This window comes from Aedes albopictus, chromosome 3, assembly GCF_035046485.1.
Source record: "Aedes albopictus strain Foshan chromosome 3, AalbF5, whole genome shotgun sequence".
Taxonomy (NCBI): domain Eukaryota; kingdom Metazoa; phylum Arthropoda; class Insecta; order Diptera; family Culicidae; genus Aedes; species Aedes albopictus.
Window position 1 is genome coordinate 251,259,086 of NC_085138.1, and position 25,481 is coordinate 251,284,566.

The 25,481-nt window shown below is 37.4% G+C and overlaps 1 protein-coding gene across 49 annotated transcripts in view; it reads right to left on the bottom strand.

Moving 5' to 3' along the window:
- LOC109422269 (dystonin) overlaps nucleotides 1–25,481 on the bottom strand; it is a 707,557-nt gene that overhangs the window by 161,707 nt on the left and 520,369 nt on the right. For all 49 annotated transcript variants that reach the window (XM_062860152.1, XM_062860156.1, XM_062860154.1 and 46 more), the window contains 2 exons: nucleotides 21,586–21,865; nucleotides 2–710 (listed from right to left, as the gene is read on the bottom strand). In XM_062860152.1, coding sequence (XP_062716136.1) covers nucleotides 2–710; nucleotides 21,586–21,865 — 989 coding nt within the window. The remainder of the gene's footprint in view (nucleotide 1; nucleotides 711–21,585; nucleotides 21,866–25,481) is intronic.

Genomic DNA, 25,481 nt, shown 5'->3' on the forward strand with positions numbered 1-25,481 from the left:
CTTTTTATGCAGGTCTCCAGCCTGTGGGTACCGGCCGTCCTTCAGGCTATGGCAGTCATCGTTCATTTCCTGGAGCGGCTGCTCCAGGTGCCGGATGTCCCCTTCCAGTCCCTCGACGATGTTCTTTGCTTCCACAGGATGCAGCCGCTCGATGCGGCGGCTCTCCTCTGAGATTCGGGTTTCGATCTTGGTGATCACGGTTTCGGTGTGTTTGTACTCGCGCTGGACCTTGTCGGCGAGCTTTTGGAGCCGCTCGAGCCGTTGCACCTCCTGCTGGAGGATCATGTCCCGGTCCGCCAGTGCGGACATGAGTCTGTGCCAGGCTTTCTCCAGCGATTCGGGCCGCAGCTCGGTTTCCACGTCCACCTCGCCGATCGATTCGAAGTATTTCTCCAGCTCTTTGTAGATGGTGAACAGTCGTTGTTTGTCGCGTAGTCGCGGTGGCACTTCTTCGCTACGGAACCTATTCAGGTCCGATAGTAACCGTTTGAGTTCGATCAGAGTGGTGGGGAATGCTCGTTCCTGCAGGAGGGATGTCTTTTCGCGGCACCAGTAGAGAAGCGTTTGGGCCATCTCCCGGTATTCCTGTACCCTTCGTTGGGATTCCATGTCGAAGAGCGGGTGGATTTGGGGCGGCTCCGGGAAGACGTCGTACAGGGAACTCAGGTAGGTGATCATCGATTTCTCGTCCGGTTCGTTGGTGTCAACGTCTGTGGATTGTAAGAAAACGTCCGAATTAGTAAATTTAGTTAACTCCAAGAAAACCAAACAAATAAGTAACTCGCACTGTTATGTGCCTCATTATTTGCTTCTTTTCGATTACGGATTTGATGGATGATAGTTTTTGTAACAACCTTCGCAAGCTCATAGATACATTCAACATCAAGTTAAAGTGGACCATTCTGCTTCGGGAGTTCCGATGAGGGGTTTGGAGAAGTTCCAGTTGGATTTTGGGGTGTTTAATGGCATTTTGGAAGAATTCAAAAAAGGACATTCAAGGTCATTTTAGAGTGGTCTCAGGAGGTTTCAGGAGGGTTCAAGAGAGCTCCAGGATGGTACCAGTAAGTTTCAGTATACTACAAGGGGTTCCAGGTTATCTCAGGAGGTTCCTCGCGACTTCAGGTGAGTACAGGAAGTTTCGAAGGGGTTACCAGGTTGGTTTCAGGGGGTTTCTTATGTTTTTAGGGGGATTCAGAGTTTTTGAGAAGGGCTTTAGTGGGCTCCAGGAAAGTTTCAAAAGGGTTTCACGAGGAGTTTCAAAGAGGTGGATGAAGTTTCAGGTTGGCTTAAGAAGGTTTCTTATTTTTAGGGAAATTCCGAGGGTTTGAGAAGGGTTTAAGTGGACTGCAGGCAAGTTTCAGGAGATAAGACCTCTTGAAACTCTCCTGAAACTTGCCTGGAGCCCACTAAAGCACTTCTCGAACCCTCGGAATCCTCCTAAAACCATAAGAAGCCCCATTAAGCCAACCAGCAACTTGCTGAGCTCCTTCGAAACTCCCTGTACTCACATAGAGTCTTGAAACCTTCCAAAACTAAGAAGGGGGGATTTCAGGCTGTTTCATAGTGTTTAGAGGGACATTTGAAGATTTCAGAAGAGATTCTTCAGGGAGTTTGAGATGATATCAAGGTGCTTAATAGAATTCTAGGAGTAGGGTTTAGAAATGTTTAGGGAGGTTTCAGGAAGATACAAAGATACAAAGGGCTATATGTTTTTAAGGGGCTTCAGAGGTTTTCAGGGAGTGTTTGGGGTTACAAAGTATTTCAAGGGAGTTTTAGACATATGATACTATTTAATTTGCATTCAATGTTAGTGCATCACAATTATTTGGTGGAAACTATTTTCTGCGCATATGAATTTCTATTGGAAAAGTTTTATTTAGAATACATATGTTCTGTTGGGAAATGGCATTCAGGGTAATGTGTCATTCGGGGTAATGGAATTCGGGGAACCGTTATAGGACCCATTAGGCGATATGCAAAGTGCTTCAGGGAGTTTGAGTTGGTATTAAGGATCTTTGTGGAATTTCAGGGAGATTGTTAAGTGGTTTAGCGAAGTTTCAGGAAAGTGCTTAAGGGGAGTTTCAAGAGGGCATTAGGGGTTTTCAAGGAGTGTTCAGAGGTTTCAATAAGGTTTCAGGTTAATGGCACAAATGCCCCAAATGGAGGATAACGTACCTCTGGAGCCGACCTTCTGAAGGTTTCAGGAAAGTTTAAGGGGAGTTCCAGAAGAGTTATGATTTTCAAGAAATTTAAAGAGTTTTAGAAGGGTTGCTCGTAATACTTCGAGATATCACAACTTACGCTATCGGTCATCAACGATACTCAAGGCAATTCTTGTAAACCCTTCCAAAATCCTAGGGAGTTCTTCTAAACACTTCGAAATACGCGTGAGGCAATATTAGTAAAACCTTATTCATAATACTGCGTGAGCTCACTAGTTGAGTTTGTAGATTCGATATTGAAAGAAATTCTTAGAGACCCTAAACTTTCGTAAAAATCATCAGTTGACGGAGTAAAGTTACATGCGGCTAGAATTAGTGCTGCAAATGGTCACTACTACTTACGCTTGTAGATCCGAACTAATCAAAAGATTTCTTGGACTAAGAAGTAATCAAAATATTACCATTACTCGAAAAAAAAAACATAGACGTATTGGACTATGGAGGAATACAAGTTATTCATAATACGCGGCTGATAATAAATCAAGCTCGAAGATTCCTGTATACAAAAGGGTTCTTTGGGACGCTTACATAGTGTCAACTAGTTCACTTGAATTACATTGTCTGATTTTCAAGATTTTTATTTCAAATTACAAAATTATATTCTAAATCCAATTTGTTTGTATAGAAAGGAAAAAAATGTAGACCTTTGTTTGTACAAACTCGTGGCGATATTTTTTGTCATTGCTGGATAAATCTCTGGCGGAATTTGTGGAGGATATAGGGCAGCTTCCAAAAAAGTATCACCGGAATTCAAAGATTAGCTTTTTTAGTTCTTTTGGTAGAAGTTAGGTTTGAAATCGAATAAATCTGATCAGTTTTTACAATGATTTTTAGATGGTTTAACTGAAATGCAGAAATTACATGGTATTAGAATACATTGAAAAACTTTTCCGAACTTTGTCCGCATTTTTCAGAAACTAATAGATTCCATTAGTTTCTATAAAAATCAGACCGTTTTCTAAATTTTATCTGGTGGAAAATATGAAAATTTTAGGAAATTGTCAGTTCTATTATTATTATTAGCTTTATTAGGGAGATTTTCAGCCCAAGGCTGGTTCATCTCCAAATGAATAGTGTCAGTTCTACAAATAAACAAGAATCTTTATTTGACATTTCTAAGACATTATTCATTTAGGAAGCTCTGAACTCTTCATTAAATTCTCCAAGAAGTTTGACTTACAAATCCTCGTCTATTCAAGTGGGATTTTTCCAAAAAAAATCCTTTTTCCAGGAGTTGGACAAAAACAAATTTCATCTGAAGTTCTTTTGAGGATTTGTGAAGAATTAGCATAAGTTAAAATTCACGGAAAAAAAGTTCTTCTCAGGGGATAGAAAAAATTCCAAGAGTTCAATTAACCGAAAAGATTCTCCGAAAACTGTTCGAAATTTCACTAAAAATTTTCCCGGGTTTAGTCAGAAATTGTTACAGAATAATAGAATTCTGTCTTCTTAGGTTAGTTGCTGCTCGTGTATTTTGATTACTCAATTTGTGTCACGATGGTCATGAAAGACTGTTTGCAGATGAATTCGTGAGCTCGTTCCATGCACTTATTTCTATTCATGGAATCTAATTACAGTTCGAGTTTGACTAATCTATTTTTTGTACTTTGCCGATATCATAGAGAGGGAGAGTTACTAGTTAAGTAGATGTCATAATTTCATATTTTTTTTTTTCATTTCTTTATAACGGAGAAGATTGACGTAGCTGGCAATGGAAGCTTTTATACGCTGGCAGCCGATTAGAATACTATTCATTCCCAAATAGCATTCTATAAGTAATTGAACTAGGGTTTTATCTAATTCACGTCTAACTAAGCTATGAAGAATTAGCTTAACCCTCTAATACCCATTTTTTTATTTTGATCTAAATATCATTTTTCGTCATCTAAAATCGATTTAAACATGTTTTGGAAGATGATTCTTTTTATTTCTCGATTTCGTGAATTTCAGTTTTTGATTTTTCTAATTTTTATTTTTGAACATCCCCACACTTTTATATTTTTCTGGAAGCCAATTTGGGGAACGGATTTTTTTAGATGAAAACATTTTGAGATTTTATGATTATTTTTGAAATATTATTATTTTAAATTTTTTTCACAGAAAATTTTATTTTCCGTGTAATTTTAGGGAAAACAATTTTAGAGTGTATTTGATTCCCTTAAACTATTAAACAAGGATAGAATGATTTGGGAAAAATTTAAAATATGTTAATTGTAGCGATTCAATACAAAATAAACAATGACTTCTAAAAGGTGACTAACACATAATTGTTCAATGATTTTCAAAAAATGTAAATACGCTTTATAATACACCAAAAACTATTTTGAGATATACAAAACAGTCCTAAATATCAGCCAAAAATATAAAAAAATTGATTTTCCACGAAACAAAAATTACAAAAATGCTCAAACTATACCCCGTCTAAAGGCGGGATTGGGTATTAGAGGGTTAAGTTAAAATTCACAAATACAAAGAAATTAAAAAAAAAGTCTAACTAAGCACCGACCAATGATGATCGAGTTTATTCTAGTACCTCGCCTAATATCTCATAGCCAATTTGGTATGAATTACTAATTCATAAATAAGCTTCTATATCATGTAAAAATATTGTGAAAGAACTATAATTTCTTTAAAATAATAAGAATGAATTATTGCCCTTCGAATTCTGTTTCCGTCTAGTCCACGTCTATTTCGGGCATAACCTGAACTCAATTCCCAGCACACCTTCTACGTGACATAGGATGGTCAGAAACTATAATTTGTCTGTAGATGTTTATTCGAAAAGTCGGTCAAATTCTTTGTAATCCAAATCACATCATGTGTTCAAAGTATTTTTGAGCAAACATCTTTTATATTGAGATGGATGAAGCTTTAGAATAACGACCTAAGTATGTCAATATATTTTAGCCCGTCAGATCATAATACGCCATCACAGTGCAACGAAGAAATATTTCTCTGTGGTTGTGAAATATGATGTTTCGAGATAATACACGCACACATTTTCTTGCATCCTCCCTAGACGGAGACAACTTGTTGTTTACATTTAACCGACGGGAGAAAGTGAATTATTTAATTAAAACTGAACAGCTTTTGTTGCATTCTGTAGCAGTGAAAACAAACTTTGAAGTGCCACAGAGCTTTTGTGTGATGTGAATTGAAGACTAGTTCAACAAGTGAATCTAGCGAACTGTAAATCGAACGCTGATGAAGAACAGTTTGGTTAGCTGCTGATTTGTTGCGGTTTCCTTCGTCGTTCGCAAAACGAGAAAAATTTGCAACTCGTATATTGAGTAACATTGAAGCATGAAATTTTTCATAATTATGCGATTCCCGGTGCTATAGGGGGTGGTTATTGATAGTTTACATGTTTTGCTTCCATATGATATTTTACTTATTTTGCTTCCATATGCTTTTGGCAAAGGAAAGTTGGAATATTTGTAATTATCGGCTATTTTCCGTTTAATGTGACGGGAATTAGCGCATCTTTCTCTCTCTCTCTCTCTCTCTCTCTCTCTCTCTCTCTCTCTCTCTTCTTGGCGTAACGTCTTCACTGGGACAAAGCCTGCTTCTCAGCTTAGTGTTCTATGAGCACTTCCACAGTTATTACCTGAGAGTTTCCTCTGCCAATGACCATTTTGCATGTGTATATCGTGTGTCAGGCACGAAGATACTCTATCCCCAAGGAAGTCAAGGAAATTTCCTTTACGAAAAGATCCTGGACCGACCGGGAATCGAACCCGTCACCCTCAGCATGGTCATGCTGAATATCCGTGCGTTTACCGCCTCGGCTATATGGGCCCTCAATTAGGGAATTAGCGCATATGATGAAGTAAATTTTCTATCCTATGTGTTATGTAATTAGGGTCTGGGACCATTTGGGCAGAAGCACCTATTTTGGGCACTTGCTGCTATAACTCAGTCAATTTTGAACCGATTGACTTGATTTTTGAAACACGATCAGATACGCACATAATCTAGCCATGTACAAAATTTCAAGTCAATTGGTTTGGAATTGACTGAGTTATAGCGAAGAGTGCCCAAAATACCCGCCGCTGCCCAAGTGATTCGCTACCCTACGATCTCAGGATTGATTGAGGGATCAAGAACAATAATGAAAGCTGTTTTCTGTTCTGTTCTGTTCTGTTTTCTTTTTCATTGCATGTTGCCTAACGTGAGACACGATGCATTTGTAGGGTTCACAGTTTTCTGTTGGGTACCAAACATGGGGCCCGATATGAAAAAAAAAAAACAGAGCATTTGTAATGTTCCATTCGTATCTAAGTGCCTGAACGTGGGTACGATACACAAAATAAAATAGTGCATTATTTGTTAGATTGGCGCCCAACGTGGGGCTTGTCGCATTTAAGGGTTCTTATGTTAAATTTATGTTCCATTGGCGCTTAACGAGAAGCTCGATACGAAAAATAAAATAGAGAATGTGTAATGTTTAATGTTTCGTATCCATGTTGACAAACATAGGCTCGATACGAAGAATAAAAATAAGCATTTGCATGGTTCTATTTTAATTTTTGCATCTATGTACTCATTATTGGGCGTGTTTCCTGGTACATTGGCCCATAGGTACATAGGGTTCCAAAGTAATTTCTGTTACAATTTTTTTCTGATTTTAAGTGTAGTCGATGTTTTATTTTTTAAATATGTCAATTATATGTTTTAGGAACCCCGTAACGTGGGTAGATCACCTTAGAATGGTGCGTTGCGGTGTAAGATCTACCAAATCAAATTTTGATCTTGATATATGTATGTATGTAAATGTATCGTACGATATAAATAATATTTTAAAAATATGTAACTGTGGCGAGCGAAGCTTATTTGACGTACGATGTTAATATTATTTTATATTTCAGATTATCAACCGAAGAATCTAGTAATTCAACCAAATGCCAACAAGATGACGAGGAACCCAGGATGAATTGGGCAGACAACTGATTCGAAGCAGTCTAACAATGGTGTGCCTGAACGATAACCAAGCGTATCCTTTGGAGTTTACCCTTCCACCCAAATTCCCGTGACACCTAGGCCTGAGAGATCGTAGAGTTGTCTACATTTTTCATAGGTGTCCAAAACTAACCATTCTTTCCCATTCCTCAGCAGTCGCAAGGACGTGGCCAGGACAGTGCTCGACCATTGGAAGATTGCGTCAGTCTTGTCTAAGTGTCAGAGATTAGTCCCAAATCTTTGTGCTTTGGTTCGGACGGGAAGGAGGCAACCCTCATAACAGCGGTCTAGGACTGTACCACCTACGAATTTGTGCGACTCGCTTAATGCTAATGCTAATTCTATGTCAATTATATGTTTTAGGAAGTTCCAAGGAATTATAAGGATTTTAAGGATTTATAAAGATTTCACGGACTTTCAGGAATTTAAAGAAGTTTCATAATTTTCAAGTGGTTCCGAGGGGATGGTGGCTCCGGGAGGACTCAAAGCTTCCCTGACACCTTGAGAGGTTTTGGGGAATGTCGAGAAGATTTCAGAGAGCTTCGGAGGTTTTCAGAAGGACCCATATAGCCACAGATGTAAAGGCGTGGGTATTCAGCATGACTGCTGAGAGTAACGGGTTCGATTCCCGGTCGGTTCAAGAACATATGATAAAGAAAATTTTCTTGCCTTCCTTGGACTAGAGTATCTTTGTGCCTGGTACACGGATATATGTATGTAAAATGATCATTAGCAGAGACAGCTCTCAGTTAACAACTGTGGAAGTGCTCATAGAACACTAAGCTGAAAGGCAGGTATCAGTAGGTCGGCTCCAGAGGCACGTTTCCTACATTTGCGAAATTTGTGCCTGAGCTGAGAAGCATGCGTTGTCACAGTTGGGACGTTACGTCAAGATGAAGAATAAGGAGGACTTAAAGGGGATGTCAGGGAGTTTTAGAGGGTTTTAGGGAGTTGTAAGGAAGTTTCAGTAGAAGAGATCAGTATACCTAGGCTGACTCACCTCTTTATTATGATGATATTTGACTCATATCTTTCTGTTACGCCTTTGTGTACGAAGACTAAAACAATTCCAGTCAATAAATCAAGAGAAATACAATAGAAAGGCATCTACCCGACGTTATGCCCACCTAACTTCCCCAAGGAGCGTAACAGCTATTAAACAGTTCTTTTGTACACTAACGCTTTTTTTGCACCTTTATTTGAATGGCGGTGACGCGGTCATTACAATCACTCCTCAACACCGGGAGTTACCGCAAATAAAACGAACATCCATCAACGCCTGCCTCCCTGCCTGCTTTTCATTTGAGCGCCCACAATGCAATAATGGCAAGATTGGCACGCGGTCACGGTTCTCAACCACACGACGCGACGGTGTACAAGGGACCCAAAGTGCATTCCTGCTGTATGAAATGAAGTCAACTCTACCCTGTTCTACCTGTCCGTTTTTTTCGGATGAGACTGGGAAATTGGAGTCAAATGAGACACCAAGAAAATTCACTCGCAAATGCGCCATCTATCTATATTACCTCAAATAAGAAGTTTAATGAACATTACAAATGTATTTTAATGCTTAAATGTATGCATCGTTCAATACATTGAAACCTTATGAATGCCAATATGTTTACTTTTCGATGTTTTTTTGTTCATTCCAGCTCTGGAAGAGGACATATAAACCTCTTGTTTGCTGGGCTACCTACGAAAAGCTGAATAACGTAAGGCTGAAATCACATAAGGCAGTCATTTCTTGTGTATGGTTGGTACTTTTCATTACTATTTCGATTAAACAAAGTCTTTTGAATTTCAGCTGTTTCTGATTCTCAGCCTTATGTTTTTTTAAGAACTCGTTCCACCCCGCACTCTTCTTCATTGCGTTTTGCATAATCTTAGCAGAACTCAACCCGTATGACGGATTCGGACAATTTAACATCGCGATTCGACATGTCGTAGGTACGTAGGTACTTCTCGTCAGTGCCTGCATCTCGAATGACTGTCAATTTTGGCGAAGACGCCCGGCCCCGTGCCGTTGATGCCATCGTCGCATCGGTGACAACGACCTGATCCGACGTCAAATCAAGACGCCCGCCACCGGCACATCCGACACGCTCAATTTAACAAACCAAACCGATCGTGAACCTGTCGTGAACCGGATGATCGATCGAATTCAGATGGTTGCCGGTAAATCCGTGCTCAGCGTCGGATTAAATGATCCGTGACTCGGCGAAGTGTTTCTTGTGACAATTGCGTTTGCGGTTACTATGATGGTGCCCGTCTTATATTGAATTCCACCGTGCAGTTTGCGTATAGGGGAACTACATGTTGGAGTTCGATGTGTAATTTGTCTCTTGATTCGATATTGATGTGACTTTAACGAGATTAAATGGAGTGTGTACTCTGACGGAAGATCATGATTAATGATCCCTAACGAATTGAAGTGTTCACAGATCATATGAACTTTTGATAGCCCTGGTTTGGCTATAGAGCAACTCGCTGTCTTTAATTGTGTATAAGTGAAAATTAATGATGATTTTAGTACATTTAAATTCAATTGTTCATCAATGGGGCACGTTCGGTGTAGTACTAGATTTATAGTAATGAACTGAATTTTAGTATGGTGAGAAGGTCAATTATCCGTTTCTGTAATGAAATGATGCAAAAAGCGTGGGTATTATGATTCCTTGCCTAATTTTATGCTGCTTGAGCAAAACTTTGGATAACTATGTTGTTTATGTTGCAAGAAATGGAGAAAACAACAACACTGTTGCCCAAAGTTTTGCTCAAACAGCATCAAATTAGGCAAGGAATCATAATACCCACACTTTTTGCACCATTTCATTGCAGAAACGGAGAATTGACCTTCTCACCATACTAAAATTCAGCTCATTACTACAAATCTAGTACTTCACCGATCTGTCCTATACAGACAGAAACTTGTTTAAAAATTTGACTTCAAGCATTCCGCCGCGAAGGTTTTGTGCAGCTTGCGGGAGGAATCAATAAAGGAATCCTGGAAGAAAGTCCTAACAAGATTCCCAGAACGGAAGGAATACGAGAAGGAATCCCGATAAAAAATTCTTAAATGAATCTCGTGAGCAAAAACAAGAATAATCATGGAATAATCCATGACATAACACGGTGTGTTTATAGAGCAACTTTAAAACAAAAAAATAAGTAAGTCTGAAATTTTGCCCAGTGATGCTTTGGGCCATTCCCTTCAATTTGCTGGGTCGGTTGAAAACATCCATCGGGGGGTCTAGAACAAATTTTTTTTGAAGGTTTTTCATGCAAAAACTGTTAAAAGCGCATATTGTAAATTATAGCATCTCCTACAAGTAGCCATAACTTTTTTGTCTTTGAAGATAGAACCATACAATTTTTAGGCGTTTCGAAGTAGTATGCGTATATGACTGTGTGAAAATTTCATTGAAATATGTTGAATGGTTTTCAAGTAAAAGCAAAACCATCAAACGCATTCTAGAATACTAAGCTTAGTAGCAAACGATCAACAAAATATCTATATTTTTTTTATACAATAATGCATGAAAACTATTTTATTCTAAACACCTTGAGTCATTATGATGGCGGTACTGTGAAAACTTGTTTTTCAAATGATGAACAATTACATAGTCAAATACATGAGAGTAAAACACACACTGTCATTATGTAGCTTTTCACTAAAGTATTAATTATTTATTTCAAGAACGTGGTTTTGCGTATACATGTTCACAAGTACAAGTATGCCTCTATTATGAATCCTATAATAAACACATTTATCATGATTGCTGAGCATGTCGGCCTTCCCTAAAGAAAATATTTTAATGTTATTTGGTAAGCCAAGAAAAGCACTCGACGATTGGGAAACATCTCTGTTTCGAAGAAAAAGTATAGAAACTAAATTATTTTGGAATTAATGTTCACAAGCTCAAAATTAAATAGTATTTCACCTTAGTCAATGAATAAAAACAAGTTAACTCTGTTAAAGACCACATAACATTGAAGTTGTGGGTATGAGTCCACATTAAACCAAGACAGGACACAATAACGAGAACTGAAATCAAAACAGAATTCAGTTGGGCAATATTCGATTAAGGTCAACTTTACGGTACTAAACATAGTTTCCGGATTATTCCATGATATTTGACATAGCTGTTGGACCTAAACTTAGGTTTGTCTTTAAATTTAATAGCTGTATGATGCTTATTACTTATGCCACCATTTATTAACAAATAACTGATAATAAGTTCTGAAAGAAGAGTTAAAAGAACGGAGTGCTTATTGAAAATGTTTCTACATTAGGCATGAAAGTTAGGCTGTTCAGCATAAGTCCAAGAAAAAACAATTTGATAACAATGGTTTAAATAGTCTTATCGATTTGCATATGATGTCTCAAAAATATTTTCTGTGGTTTCCTCCAAGCATGAGGAAGTGTGATTGATCATTGTTAGGGCGTCGTTCACTAGTAGAATATTTTCAACATAAATGTATATCTTTCGAAAAATAACAAACAGTTTTTTTTTGTAATCCACACTATTGCGCCACGCTCTCCTAAAGCATTTCGCTTGCAATCTGATACTTAGATAAGACCTTAATCATTAAAAAAATGAAAAAAAAGAACATGTATACGCAAAACCGCGTTCTTGAGATAAATAATTAATACCTAGTTTAGTCAAAAGCTACATAATGGCAATGTGTGTGTTTTCCTTTCATGTATTTGACTATGTAATTGTTCATTATTTGAAAAACAAGTTTTCACAGTACATACCACCATCATAATGACTCAAGGTCCTTAGAATTAAAATTTTTTCATGTATTATTATATAAAAAATATAGATATTTTGTTGGACTTTTGCTACTAAGCTTAGTATTTTAGAATGCGTTTGATAGTTTTGCTATTATTTGAAAACCATTCAACATATTTTAATGAAATTTTCACACAGTCATATACGCATACTACTTCAAAACGCCTGAAAATTTTATGGTTCTATCCTCAAAGACAAATAAGTTATGAATATTTGTAGGAGATGCAATAATTTACAATATGCGTTTTTAACTGTTTTTGCATGAAAAACATTCAAAAAAAATTTTTGTTCTAGACCCCCCGATGAATGTTTTCAACCGACCCAGCAAATTGAAGGGAATGGCCCAAAGTATCACTGGGCAAAATTTCAGACTTACTTATTTTTTTATTATAAAGTTGTTCTACACAACACACCGTGATAAGGAATAATTGCTCATGAAATTTCGTGAAAAATCAGTGGAATAATCCCGGGAGGAATCCCTCTGATGGAATGCCGGAAAATATCCCTGATGAAATCTTGAAAGGCATTCCAGAACGAATTTCTAAAGGCAGAATTCTGTAGGAGTCCCTAAAAGAACCCCAGGAGAAATAAAACAAATCTCAGTACGAATCCCTTAAGGAATCCTTGATAGAAACCCAGAAGAAATTTCTAAAGAAATCCCGACATGAATCTCTAAAGAATCCCCTTGAGAAATCGGCGAAAGAATCCCAGAATAATTCTCTGAAGAAATCCCTAAAAAAATGAAGAGATCCGCGAAAGAATGCCCTAATTGGATGCCGGAAGGAGTCCCGGCAAAAATCCCTTAAGGAATCCCGGGAGAAATCGAAGAAGGAAAGTCGGGAGGAATTTATTACAAGTTTTATTTTTGTGTTAAATGTGTTATTTTAACTTGTTAGCATTTTCTTAAGTATAATGCACATTTATAGTGCTCTGAAGTAAAAGAGCACCCTAAGATCTCAGCAATCTCATTTTGATGGCCTATTTTCAGGTCATTTCGGGCAGAAAACAGGGACATCAAAACGTAAACGTCTCGTAATGACAGCCAAATCAGGAGGTCGCCTTATGATAATAAATTCCTAGACAAAACTCGAGCTACTATTGTTGCTAACTAAAGGTAACCCGCCAGAAAAAATACTATTACAGGATTGACTGATGAGCCTAGAACAATAATGAAAACTCGTTATCCTGGGTTCGGAAATTGTTATCCACTAGGGTAACAGGGTAAAATTTATGTTATGTGCTGTATACACTCCCGTTCAAAAGTTTGGGGTCACCCCCTCAAAAACATGTCATTTTTTTAGGCCCATATCTCCGCCAATTTGCGTTCGATTTCGAAACCCTAGGTTTCATTCAAAAGATAATAAGTCAAAGAAACTTTGAACATGATTTAAAAGAAACTTTTTCAAAATTTTTTTTATGTAAACTTAACCCAAAGTTGCCAATTTTTCTAAAAAATGAATATAAACTTACGGCAGTGTCGCTGGAAGTTGGGTCGACCAAATTTTAAGATGAGAGCGGTAATATGACCCATTTTCTATTAGCTTTCAACTGCTTTTTACAGAACTTAGCTAAAAAATCTAGAAAAAAAGTTATTAAGTAAATTAATCCTTGATGTCATCGACCAAAAGTTTGGGGTCACCCCTCAATATGATGTATCGGCCAAAAGTTTGGGGTCACTTTCGTAAAACATGGAAAAGTGATTTGGTGATATCTTCGTCATCTATAGTTAAATTTTAATTATTTTTGGCTCATTTCAAAGATAATTAACTAAATTTACGTTTGATGTCTTCAACTTAACGTATTTAACGATTTTTGTATATAAAAATTTTATGTAAAGTTAGCACATTTTACCACGCTTCAAAAAATGAGGCAACTTTACGTTAAGTTTTAGTATGTAAATTTCAACAAATATGTTTGGTTCAATGTCTATGCAGTAAGTATCATTCATTTTGTTTCAAGTAAGCCAAGAAGAATTAAAATTGAATGAAAGATGACAAAGATATCAACAAATCACTTTTCCATGTTTTACGAAAGTGACCCCGAACTTTTGGCCGATACATCATATTGAGGGGTGACCCCAAACTTTTGGTCGATGACATCAAGGATTAATTTACTTAATAACTTTTTTTCTAGATTTTTTAGCTAAGTTCTGTAAAAAGCAGTTGAAAGCTAATAGAAAATGGGTCATATTACCGCTCTCATCTTAAAATTTGGTCGACCCAACTTCCAGCGACACTGCCGTAAGTTTATATTCATTTTTTAGAAAAATTGGCAACTTTGGGTTAAGTTTACATACAAAATTTTTTGAAAAAGTTTCTTTTAAATCATGTTCAAAGTTTCTTTGACTTATTATCTTTTGAATGAAACCTAGGGTTTCGAAATCGAAAGCAAATTGGCGGAGATATGGGCCTAAAAAAATGACATGTTTTTGAGGGGGTGACCCCAAACTTTTGAACGGGAGTGTATGTCGATATGTGATGTCCTACGCATTTGTAGTGTTCCACTACAAGATGTTATATTTTAATGTGCATATGTAGTGCCTCATAATTGTTTTCGTAATAAATTTCGGGAGAAGTGTTAAACAGACAACCAGGAAGAATTATTTTAAGAATCCCTGATTTATTCTTGGAAGGGATCCCTAAATGAAACACTTCCCGAGCAGAAGGAAATAACAACGCCATAATAAAATGCGTTATTTTGGCAAAATAACTGAGCAATGGAATTAGTTATTTTCATGTTTTTAACATAATATATTATGTTATAAACTTGTCTGTCATAAGCGGCAAAACAACAAAAATCATAACAAAAAAACGTTCCTGGAAGTCCAATATGATAACATGTTTTGTTGGTTTCTATAACAACTTAATAATAATGAATATAAAGATATTTCAATAACAAATTTTGAACTTTCGAAGTTATTGATAATAATTTAAAAACAAAATGAGCTATGACTATAATAATGTGCCTTAAGTTTAATATTAGGATTGGGAAATGCCACGATAGAGATATAGTGCCCCCTCTCCACCATAATCGACCCATTTTTTTTTTTATTTCCCCAGAGGACTAGTCTGAAGTTTATGGTGTTTTTCTAAGAAACTTTTCAATAAGTTCCTCCTGGAATTTTTCCAACTGATCAAAAACATCTTGTAAAATAGCTCGTTGGCGTTGTTGGAATCGTGAAATCGTGTTCTTTTTGATACAGGTTGCTCATCTTCGCTGATCAATGTTGACTCTACTATCTAAAACATTAAGCTGAGAAACTGGTATTCTACCAGTTAGTATGTAAGGCCAGAGAAAAGAGGAAGGTGAACAGATGAGATATTATGCATAAGCTCCCCATCACGGAAAGCTGAAAACAACGTAAATCTAATGATGTAGTTTTGATTTCTAAACTTGTTCTCGTTGTGGTATTGATGATTAAATATTTATGCACACTCTAAAGTTCAATAATAACTAAATTTGTTTTACAACAAAACATATTATTTAAATGTTATTTAATGAATGTATACCAATACGTTGCTTATAACAAAATAAGATTGCCCAACAAAAGATGTTATGGAGAAATAATGCCTTGATTAGATAATGATAACAAACCAAGATATAAAAACAGGTTATGTTATTTCGTATTTATTAATTTGATATTCTTCTCTGCTCAGGATTGATAAATAAATTTAAGGAATCCTGAGAGAAAATCCGGAAGAAATCCCTGAAGGAATCCTGGGAAAAAACCTCCCTGGAGGAATCTCTGATCGAATCTTGAGAATAATCCGTGAAAGAATCCGGAAGGAATCCTGGGAGAGCCCCTGGAATAATTCCGAGACGAACCTATGAAGGAATCCCGGGAAAAATTAATGATAGGAACCCTGAATCAATTCTGGAAAATTTCCCTGAAGGCATTCCGAAAGAAAACCCAGGAGGATTGAATGAATGAATCTAGGAAAAAGTAATGTAATTGCAGAAGAAATACTGAAGATACCTACGACAGAATCCTAGAGGAATCCCTAAGGCAATGCCAAAAGAAAGTCATGAAGGAAACCCAGGAAAGATCAATGAAAGAATCCTGAAAAAAAAACCCGAAAACAATCCCGTAAGAAATCGCTGAAGGAATTCCGGAAAAAAATCCAAAAGACATTCCTGAAAAAAATCCTGGAAAAAATCTTGGCAGGAATTTCTTAAGGAATCAAGAAAGAAAATCCGGAACAAATCTCTGAAGAAATCCTAAAAAAACTATAGAGAGGAATTCCTGATCGAATCTCGAGCAAAATCTGTGAAAGAGCCTGTAAGCAATCCCGGGGGAAACCCTTGAGACAAAGACATGATGGAATCCCGGTATGAATCAATAATAGAAACCCTGATGGAATGTCGGATAATTTCTCTTAAGGCATCCCGGAAGAAATCCTAGCGCAAGGTAATGAAAGGATCCGGGAGAAACTGCTAACGTAATTGCAGAAAAAAAATCTGTAGGAACCCTTGGCAGAATCCAGGAGTAATCCCTGAGGGAGTTCCAGGAGAAACCCCATAAATAATTACAAGAGGGTTAGAGACGAACCAGCCAAGGGCTGAAAGTCTCTATAATAAAGATAAATCAATCTATCAATCCAAGAGGGATCAATGAAGGAATCCTGAAAAAATAAATACCGAAGAAATCCCTGAAAGAATCCTGGAAGGAACCAACGAAAATCGAGAGGAATCTCGGGGAACATCTTGGAAAGAATCCCGGAAAGAAACATTGGAAGAACCCCTGAGTTATTTTTGGAAGAGATTCCTAAAGGAAACCCAGGACAAACCATTGAAAAATCCAGGGAGGATCACGGAATGATCACGGAAGGATTCCTAGAAGTAATCCACGATGGAAGCCCGGAAGAAATCTCTGTAGGAATCCTGAGAAAAAAATCCAAGAAAAAATCCAGAGGAATCCTTAATGGAATCTCGAAAATAATACGTTAAGAAAAAACCGGAAGGATTCAATCCCGAAATTTTTGAATTTTTTTTCATAAAATCCGAATTATAGGGTAAGTGTACCAATTATGGCACTACCTAAGGAAAGCTATTTATACAAAAATAACGACAAGACCAACGATTCTATCAATAAGTTACAAGACAGCTTAGTTTCCATACTTTACAGGAAAAATATCGAAACGGAGCCAAAACTACTTTAAGTAATTATTGCAGCGTGTGCCAATGAAAGGAACCATGTACCAGTTATGGTTATATTTTTTAACTTCGGTTCCTTTTCGCACTATTTGCATGCATTCCTTATGGGGTTAGCCATAACTGGTACACTATGGCGAAAAAGGGTGCAAGGAAGCCGAAATTATAAGGAAAATGATTTATTTCTATCATAAGTTGAGCATATTGTGAAGTTTGAATGATTGCAACCATCTTTTGTGAACGTGATCTGTTGTTCACAAAATTTTTCTTGTTGATTTACATCATTAAAGGGTGAAAATTAACTATGGCGAATAATTGGTACTATAGCCATAATTGGTACACTTACCCTATATCTGAAGAAAAATATCTGTAAAGAAATTCTGTTTTAGGAAATGCAGGAATCCCGAGAAGGATCAATGTAGAAATTCCGGAAATAATCCCAAAAGGAATCCCTTAGAAATCGATGAAAGAAAAATGGCATAAGAAATCCCCGCAAGAATTCTAGGAGAAATCAATTGAGGAATGTCTGAAGGGATCTCGGAAGAAACTTTCAAATAAATGCTGGGAAGAATCCTTGAAAGAATTCCTGGATTATTATTGGAAGGGATTCCCAAAGGAACTCCTGAACAAACCAATAAAGTAATCTCGTAGGGATTCCCTGAAGGAAACCCGAAACAAATCCCTTTAATCTTGGGTGAAACCCCATGAAGAATCCTAGAGAAAAGCCTGGATGAAATCGCGAGAATAATCTATCTAATCTAATCTAATCTCACACTAACGCAGCCATTACTTGAATGCATCCTGGAAAATGAAGACTTTTCAAGTCTATCATTTTTCTTGTCTAACGGCCAGGCCAACTGCGCAGCATGTACCGCAGAGAAGATTTCAAGGGATAGAAATATTTCAGCATAGTCAATATTTGAAAACATTCTGCACCTTGAAATCAAGGGGAAAGATGGAAGCGTGGACCTCCCGTACCAAACGCTTCCAGATAACGATATAGATATTTAAACATGTTCGCATGTATTATTATGGTGATGTATACGGTGGTTTGCTAAAAAAATATTGATTAGTGCGCCAGGAATGGTGGTAAGATTCTTCACTGAAAAGAGAATAAAGGATTAAGTAATATATACTGAATAAGGCATAAGTGATACGCTCGTCACAGTTACTATTTTTAAAACATGGTATTATTATACAATAAAATTACCTGAATCCTCCTGAAACAAAAAGGTTTATTAGAAGTTAAAAACAAAACATAAATAAAAACATAACCATTACAAAAATACATCAAATTTTAATCTGGTATGCTATCACTTTAGGCAGTGAAATAGCAAGATTAAAGTTTGATGCGATGTGGTAGATCTTACACCGTAACGCACCATTCTAAGGTGATCTACCCACGTTACGATTTCCTGGATGAAATCGCGAGAATAATCTGCAAAAAAAAAACCGGTAGGAATTCTGAAGTTAATGGTTCACCATCTACGAAGTATGGATCTTCTGAACAAATTCTCCGAAAACAGTATGCTGAAATAGTCTGTAGGTAATTCTCGACATATTCACTTCAAAAGTACTGACCTACAAATAGGACGATTGACGGATTGCACAGGTATCTTTAACAATCAGGAGTCGCATAAGGGTGTATGCATTAAATCGTATAAAGTTCTATTGAAGTTACTATCGCATTATATACGGTTGAGGGACAGTTTTAATCGCATTATGATGTTACTTTTCGAATTTATTGCGATGTATTTGGAAAATCGTATAAGAATTCAAACCATCCTTATGTACATAAGGCATGCCCAAGTAATAGAACTAGCTGAATAACAGTTTCTTGAGCTAAAATTTGCTCTAAAGTAGTTTTTTCCACTCTTGTACAGCAAAAATGTTTGTTGGGTGACTACATCGCAATAAACGACATTTTAAGGACAGACTTGTTAGAATCCCAAAATGGCCGCCACAATGGCCAACTTTGGCACCTACTCATGATTTCGAGGGTACAAATCTCTTCATAAACAAAACAAGCGCACCTGAGCTTCTTATTTTAAGCTTATTACAAGTGAGCAAGAACAGAATAATACAATGCACTGTTGTTTGAAGCTTGTTTCTTGAGATTTGTGCGTTTGAAGTTCTAATGCATTGTTGAAGCGGGATTTCAAGACGTTTGTCCTTAATGTGTTATTGCGATGGACATAACTTATCCCCATAAATGTAAGAACGAATTCACAAAGCGTCAAATAAATCCGCTTTTTTACGTGTTTCAGTGGCTGTCAGACTTCACTTGGTATTGTATTATATCAGTTCAAATCGCAATGGTGCAAGAATAATGTAGCGTAGCATACATGCACAAATAAACTCGTAGAAGTGTACATACAAACTCGAATAAGCGAGAATAGTATACGTTGACATAATGCAATTCGATGTATTTTTTTTTTTAATTTTTATTAACGAGGTTTTTACCTGGAGTTAGGTCATCTCAGGACCCAGGGCTTTATTTCCTTACCGAAAGAAACACTTACATTTTTGAGGGTGTTTCAGGAGTGGGATTCGGTCCCAGGTGCTCGGTGCCGATTCAAGTCATGTAGTGTTATTATTGTCCCGCAAATGCACGTACATCGCCTCCACTTTTGTACGCATAAGGCACTTTTCCTGCATCTTATGAGATGTTACTTTCCCACATAACAGTACGTGTAACACGGTCATATTTTTTGCCTTTCACATATACCAACCAACTCAGTTCGACGAATAGAGATGATGTTTGTATGTGTGTATGTATGTATGTCTGTGCGCAAAAAAAGTCCACTCACTTTTAAGGCACTTTCCATTGGTCGATTTTACGGATTATATGCTTGAATCGAACCGGAATTTTACCGCATTGTTCCCTATTGAAAATGCTGCAGATCGGTCAAGGCGTTACAGAGTTATGGCCATTTTAGTGATCCGGACCAGCACCGTTGAACTGGTCATATATAAAACTGCACCAGATTATATCACGCGACACATCAAATTGCGCCGAATTGTAAACTTCAGCATGGTTGCCGAATTTTATGCGGATATAATCAATGAAAACCACAAAACCACGATGTCGGCTGAAAATTGAAGATGGCGACCTAAAATCCAAGATGGCGGCCCACAATAAGAAGAGGCGGCTATTTTAAGGAGTTTAAGGCTCTAAATCCATGCAATGTGGGTATATTTGGTTTGGGGAAGACATCCGGAGACCAAATATGGCAACCAAACTATCTTAAATGGCGACCTAAAAGTCAAGATGGTGGCGGTAGTAAAGAGTATTAGACTCTAATGCCATGCATTTTGTGTATATTTGGTATGGAGAAAATGTCCGGAGTTCAAAACTGGCGACCAGAAATCCAAGATGGCGGCTGAAAATTCAAGATGGCGGTTGGAATTAGGAGTTTTAGCCTCTAAAACCATTCATTTTGGGTATATTTGATAGAAGGAAAATGTCCGGAGTTCAAATATGGTGACCAGAAGATGGCGGATCAAAATGCAGATGGCGAACACCAATTCGAGATGGAAGCTTGCTTAGGAAATTTGAGGTTCTTAAACCATCCAAATATCTGAGAAGGCGGCCAAAAGTTCAAGATGAAAATTGGTTTAGGCTCTCAAATCATGCAGTTAGGAATAATTTGGTATGGGGAAAAGATCTAAGACAGTATCCAAGATTATGGACAACATGTCCAAAATGGTGGCTCTTTTGAGGAGTTTTAGGCTCTAATACCATGTAATGTGAGTACACAGTAATGTTACATTTTACCATTGTGTTTACGCAACAGACCTTAATTTTTAAATAACCAATGAAAACAAAAGCCAAAAAAACAAGATTTTTGTCAAATGGATAAAATTTCGATATTCATTCATGACTTTTGAATTTGGTTGAGATGGGTTCTCGAAGGCACGAGAAAGGCACCATCACCGCTAGGGTGATTAATTTGGGTTTTTATATGTGCAAATTGGTTGTTTGGGATATAGATCTACAAGCGTAACGAATGATAACCGTTCAGCTAAGTTTGGTAAGGTGAAGTGCAGATCATTAAAGATGTTGTACGATCTATGAAGCATGCGAAGGTATCGGAAAGTTAGAAAAAATCTTTGCAGACCTGAAAAAGTTTGCGTAAGCTCATGTAGATCTGCGAAGACCCAAGAAAGATTTTGGAAGGAAGAAAAGATGCAAAGGAAAAATGCAAATATAAGTTAAAGTGTGGAAGGTTCGCAAAGTTCGGTAAATGATACAATTTTAGAGTTTACAAGTCCAAATAGTTTGGTAAAGTTTTCGGCTTGATTTTTTTTTTCAAGAGCCATCTTAAAGTTGGCGATGAACTCAAAGTATCTTACACATAGTTGTTCAAAGATAATATATAAATAGAGCATGCGCCTCGAAGACTTTCTGTAGTGAGACTATATACAGTCCTAACGATTCTATCGGTTCAACTTACCCTCCGGGTCGAGTAACCGCGTCACGCCGTACTCCCGTTCCACCACGTGGAACGCCTGCTCCAACCGCTCCCGCGGTCGGCGCGATCTCGAATCTCGCCAGTCGATGAGATCGGGCCGATTCCGGTGGATCAGTGCCGAAAACGCTAAACCATCCCGCCAGGATCCGGTGAAGTCGTTCACCCGGACGCCCGGGTATTTGGCTGTGGAACGGCGGGCCCATCGGAGCAGGGCTTCCCGTGCCGTTAGATTGTCCTCCTGTCCGACGACGATGTCGGAAATCTGCAATAGAGAGAGGGGGAAAAGAGGAGACGATTCGTTGATTAGTTGCGATGCGTGAGGAATGTGGTGGCAGTCAAGAGAGCGGATATGGGCGTGGATCATCAAGAGGCCGACTATACTAACAAGAGACATATGGTACGGTATTCAGCCAACAAACAAGGTGCGCTTGAATGAAACGAAGGAATGGGGCGAGTACGGCAGCAACAGCAATGTCAATAATGACGAAATAATTGAAATGCATTCACCAGCTAAGCCTACACAAAAAGTAACGCGAACGATACATCACAAACGGTAACAATGCAGAAATGCAAATTAAATTGCGTGGGAGCAAGCGCGATACGCAACCAGTGGTCAGCTAAACGAAGTCAACGGAGGCTTCATCGAGGTCAGCCAAATGATCCATAGAATGATCGTTTCTCGGTTCGGATTAAATCATCGCTGGGTCGTTCCACGATGGATTGATACAGTTCGATAAGATTAGTTATGATATTCTATTTGTATAGTGTTTGCAAGTTTTAAACAAAAGAGAATAATATAAAACGAGCTCACCACAATAATATTATTATTATTATTATTATTGCAAATGTAATCAAAGAACATTTAGAAATTATATTTTTTGATGATTGGAAATAAAATAATAATGTGGAACGAGCTCACCACGTCCATCGAGCTTTTCTTATTTTTGTCACTACATAAGCTTTTCAAAGATTTGAATAAACCCGTACTTATCACAGTTCAGTCATTTACTGCTCAAATCATTCCAATGTGATTTACATTGATTACTTTTATTATAACTGTTGATGATCTCCAAATGGATTTTTTTTTTATCTTTATTAAAGAGACTTTCAGCCCTCGGCTGGTTCGTCTCTACAACAAATGGATAAATTACACAGCGTAACAAAAATTTACTTTTTGTCTGTCTGAACTGAACTGAATCCGAATCCGGGCTCAGATTTGCTCTAACACGTCACAATTTTGAGCTATACCTCAATTTATAGGGCAAAATATGCGATTTTGGGCTTTTTTGACTGCAAGCCATTAAGCAAGGAAATATTTTTTTAAGCAATCAAAAGGTTAATTGGTCAATTAACATCTAAATCAACGACTCATGCAAAAAAAATCGTTTTACCAAATCGAATTTGATAGTTTTAAGCGATTTATGTTAGGTACGATATTTCCCATACAAGTCACCCTCCAAAAGTTGCATGCAAGTTTTCATACTAACATAAAATGCTTAAATCTATCAAATTTGATTAGGTAAAACGAAATATTTTGCATGAGTCGTTAATTTAGATGTTAATTAACTAATTAACCTTTTGATTGCTTAAAAAAATATTTTCAAGCTTAATGGCTTGCAGTAAAAAAAGTCCAAAATCGCATATTTTGCCCTATAAATTGAGGTATAGCTCAAAATTGTGACGTGTTAGAGCAAATCTGAGCCCGGATTCGGATTCAGCGGCCCAAAATCCTTCGGAGATACATAAGTTTGCTCTTGAGACAAAAAAATGTTGCGCTGTGTTATTAGGATAAAACGAGCTCACCACGCATCTATTTTAATCATCCCACGAAGTCTGTACATATGGTAAAAGAATTTTTATCAATGCTAACCACCTTTGACAGGGTCATTATTTCCAATAACGTCAAACATAACGCGCCTTCAATCACGCTCAGCCATCGATCCTAATGATGCGAAAATATTCTCCATCATTATGTAATAAATCGTGAAACTCACAAACAAACCATACAACCTATCATCATCATCATACTCATTATCATCCCCCAGTGCATTGCTGTTGTTGCTGCTGCTGCTGGGACCTGCTGAACCCTGAAATTGAATTGAATGGATGAATATCAAAACAGCCCACAGATCGCTGCTGTTACTCCTACGGCAGCGCCGCGGCATTGCTTGCGAAAAAAGGAGATAATTTAATTGGCGTTGCGAATGGAGAGCTTACCAAAACGGTAGCCCCCCTACGGATGCAGCATCAGTAGCAGCAGCATATGCCACCCTACAACAGAATCGATCAAAAGTTGCTAGTAGTGTGTACCCCCAACATCTCTCAAGAAGGCGACAGAATCCGACTCGGAGCGGAAATCTGTAGTGGGGGAGAGTGGGGTCAAATGAGCCCAAGCATAAAGTTCAATAAAAGCATTTGCTGTGGCGAAAATGAATGCTCGATGGACGTGGTGAGCTTGTTTCATACTCTAATTTTACATCCAACAATCAAAGCTTAGAATTTGAAAAGGACATGTGGTGAGCTCGTTCCATTTTATTCCTATTCTAACATTTTGCCTCCACCTCCCCCCAAAAGCGCGGGCGCATTTGTTGTCGCCATCCATCCATCCATTCATTTATCCATCCTAGGCTCGGTCGTCATAGTCGTGGTCGTCGATTTGATGGATATTTATTACCGGTCGTGGTTTTTCGTTCAACCACGGCGCGGCGACCACCGATTCGCGCCATCAACCGTCGAACGTCGGCGGTTTGTTGTAACCCGATATGGTGACGTATTGAAGCGCGATGCAGCCGCTACTGCAAGTTCAAACGGGCATTTGTGGCAGCGAATTGACCGCGATCGTGCACACCTACTCATCGATTGGTGGTCATTCCATGGGGAATCGATGCGATCTCAACTTAAATTTTGTCACTCGTTCTCTCGCCATAAAAATAACTCAAAAACTCTTTCAGTGTGTTGCAAGTTCTACAAAATTACCAAGTATTTTCCATATCGAGACAATGGTCTCAAAAATAAATGAGGAAGAAATCGAATACGCGTTGCACAAGTACACCATCTATTTACTATTGCAAATGGTTTAGGACCCGCGAAATTGCCAAATATGCCTGAGTGATTGTGTTATGTATTCTAAACAATTTATAACATAACAATAACAAATCATTACATTATAACTCATTCTTATATAATAAATCATATTTGACCATTGCTAACCCCCTATACCCGATCAAAAAGGCAAAACAAAAATGTAACAAAATTATACCAACGGTGATTAGATATATCAACGTTTGTTATAAAGCCATTCCACAGAAAAACGATATAGTGCAACTTCGATTGTCATGAAATTTGGTTCGAAAATAATTAGACCCGTATTTTTTTATTCCGTCATTAGAATAATCAATTTTCAGATAGGGTGGTCCTAAAACCAATGTTTTAAAAAAACTAAAACTTTTCAAAAACTCATAACTTTTGAACCAGTTGACCAATTTTAAACTTATTTTTTCTTGTTTGAAAGCTATTGAATTGTAGCTTTAAGGAAAAATACGTTGAAAGGGTTAAATTCTGTTTAGATGAAAAAAATATGCAATGATTTTAGGTTTCCACGTTTTCATGGCCTCAGGACCAAAGGGGTACCCTGGTTTTATATTTTTATCAGAAAATTCAGAAAACTTGGCGTAACATATCCAAAAATCAAAGATGTATGTTTTTAGATTTTGAGATACGATTTTTTAAAAATAAAAGGCCAAATTTTCCCATACAAAACATTTTTATTAATATGATTACCTATATTTGGATTTTTTATAAAACTAAAGATATCAAAAACATCACGAATCACTAAAAAAAGCAACATAAGGCATAGTTGTTTGATGATTTACAATATC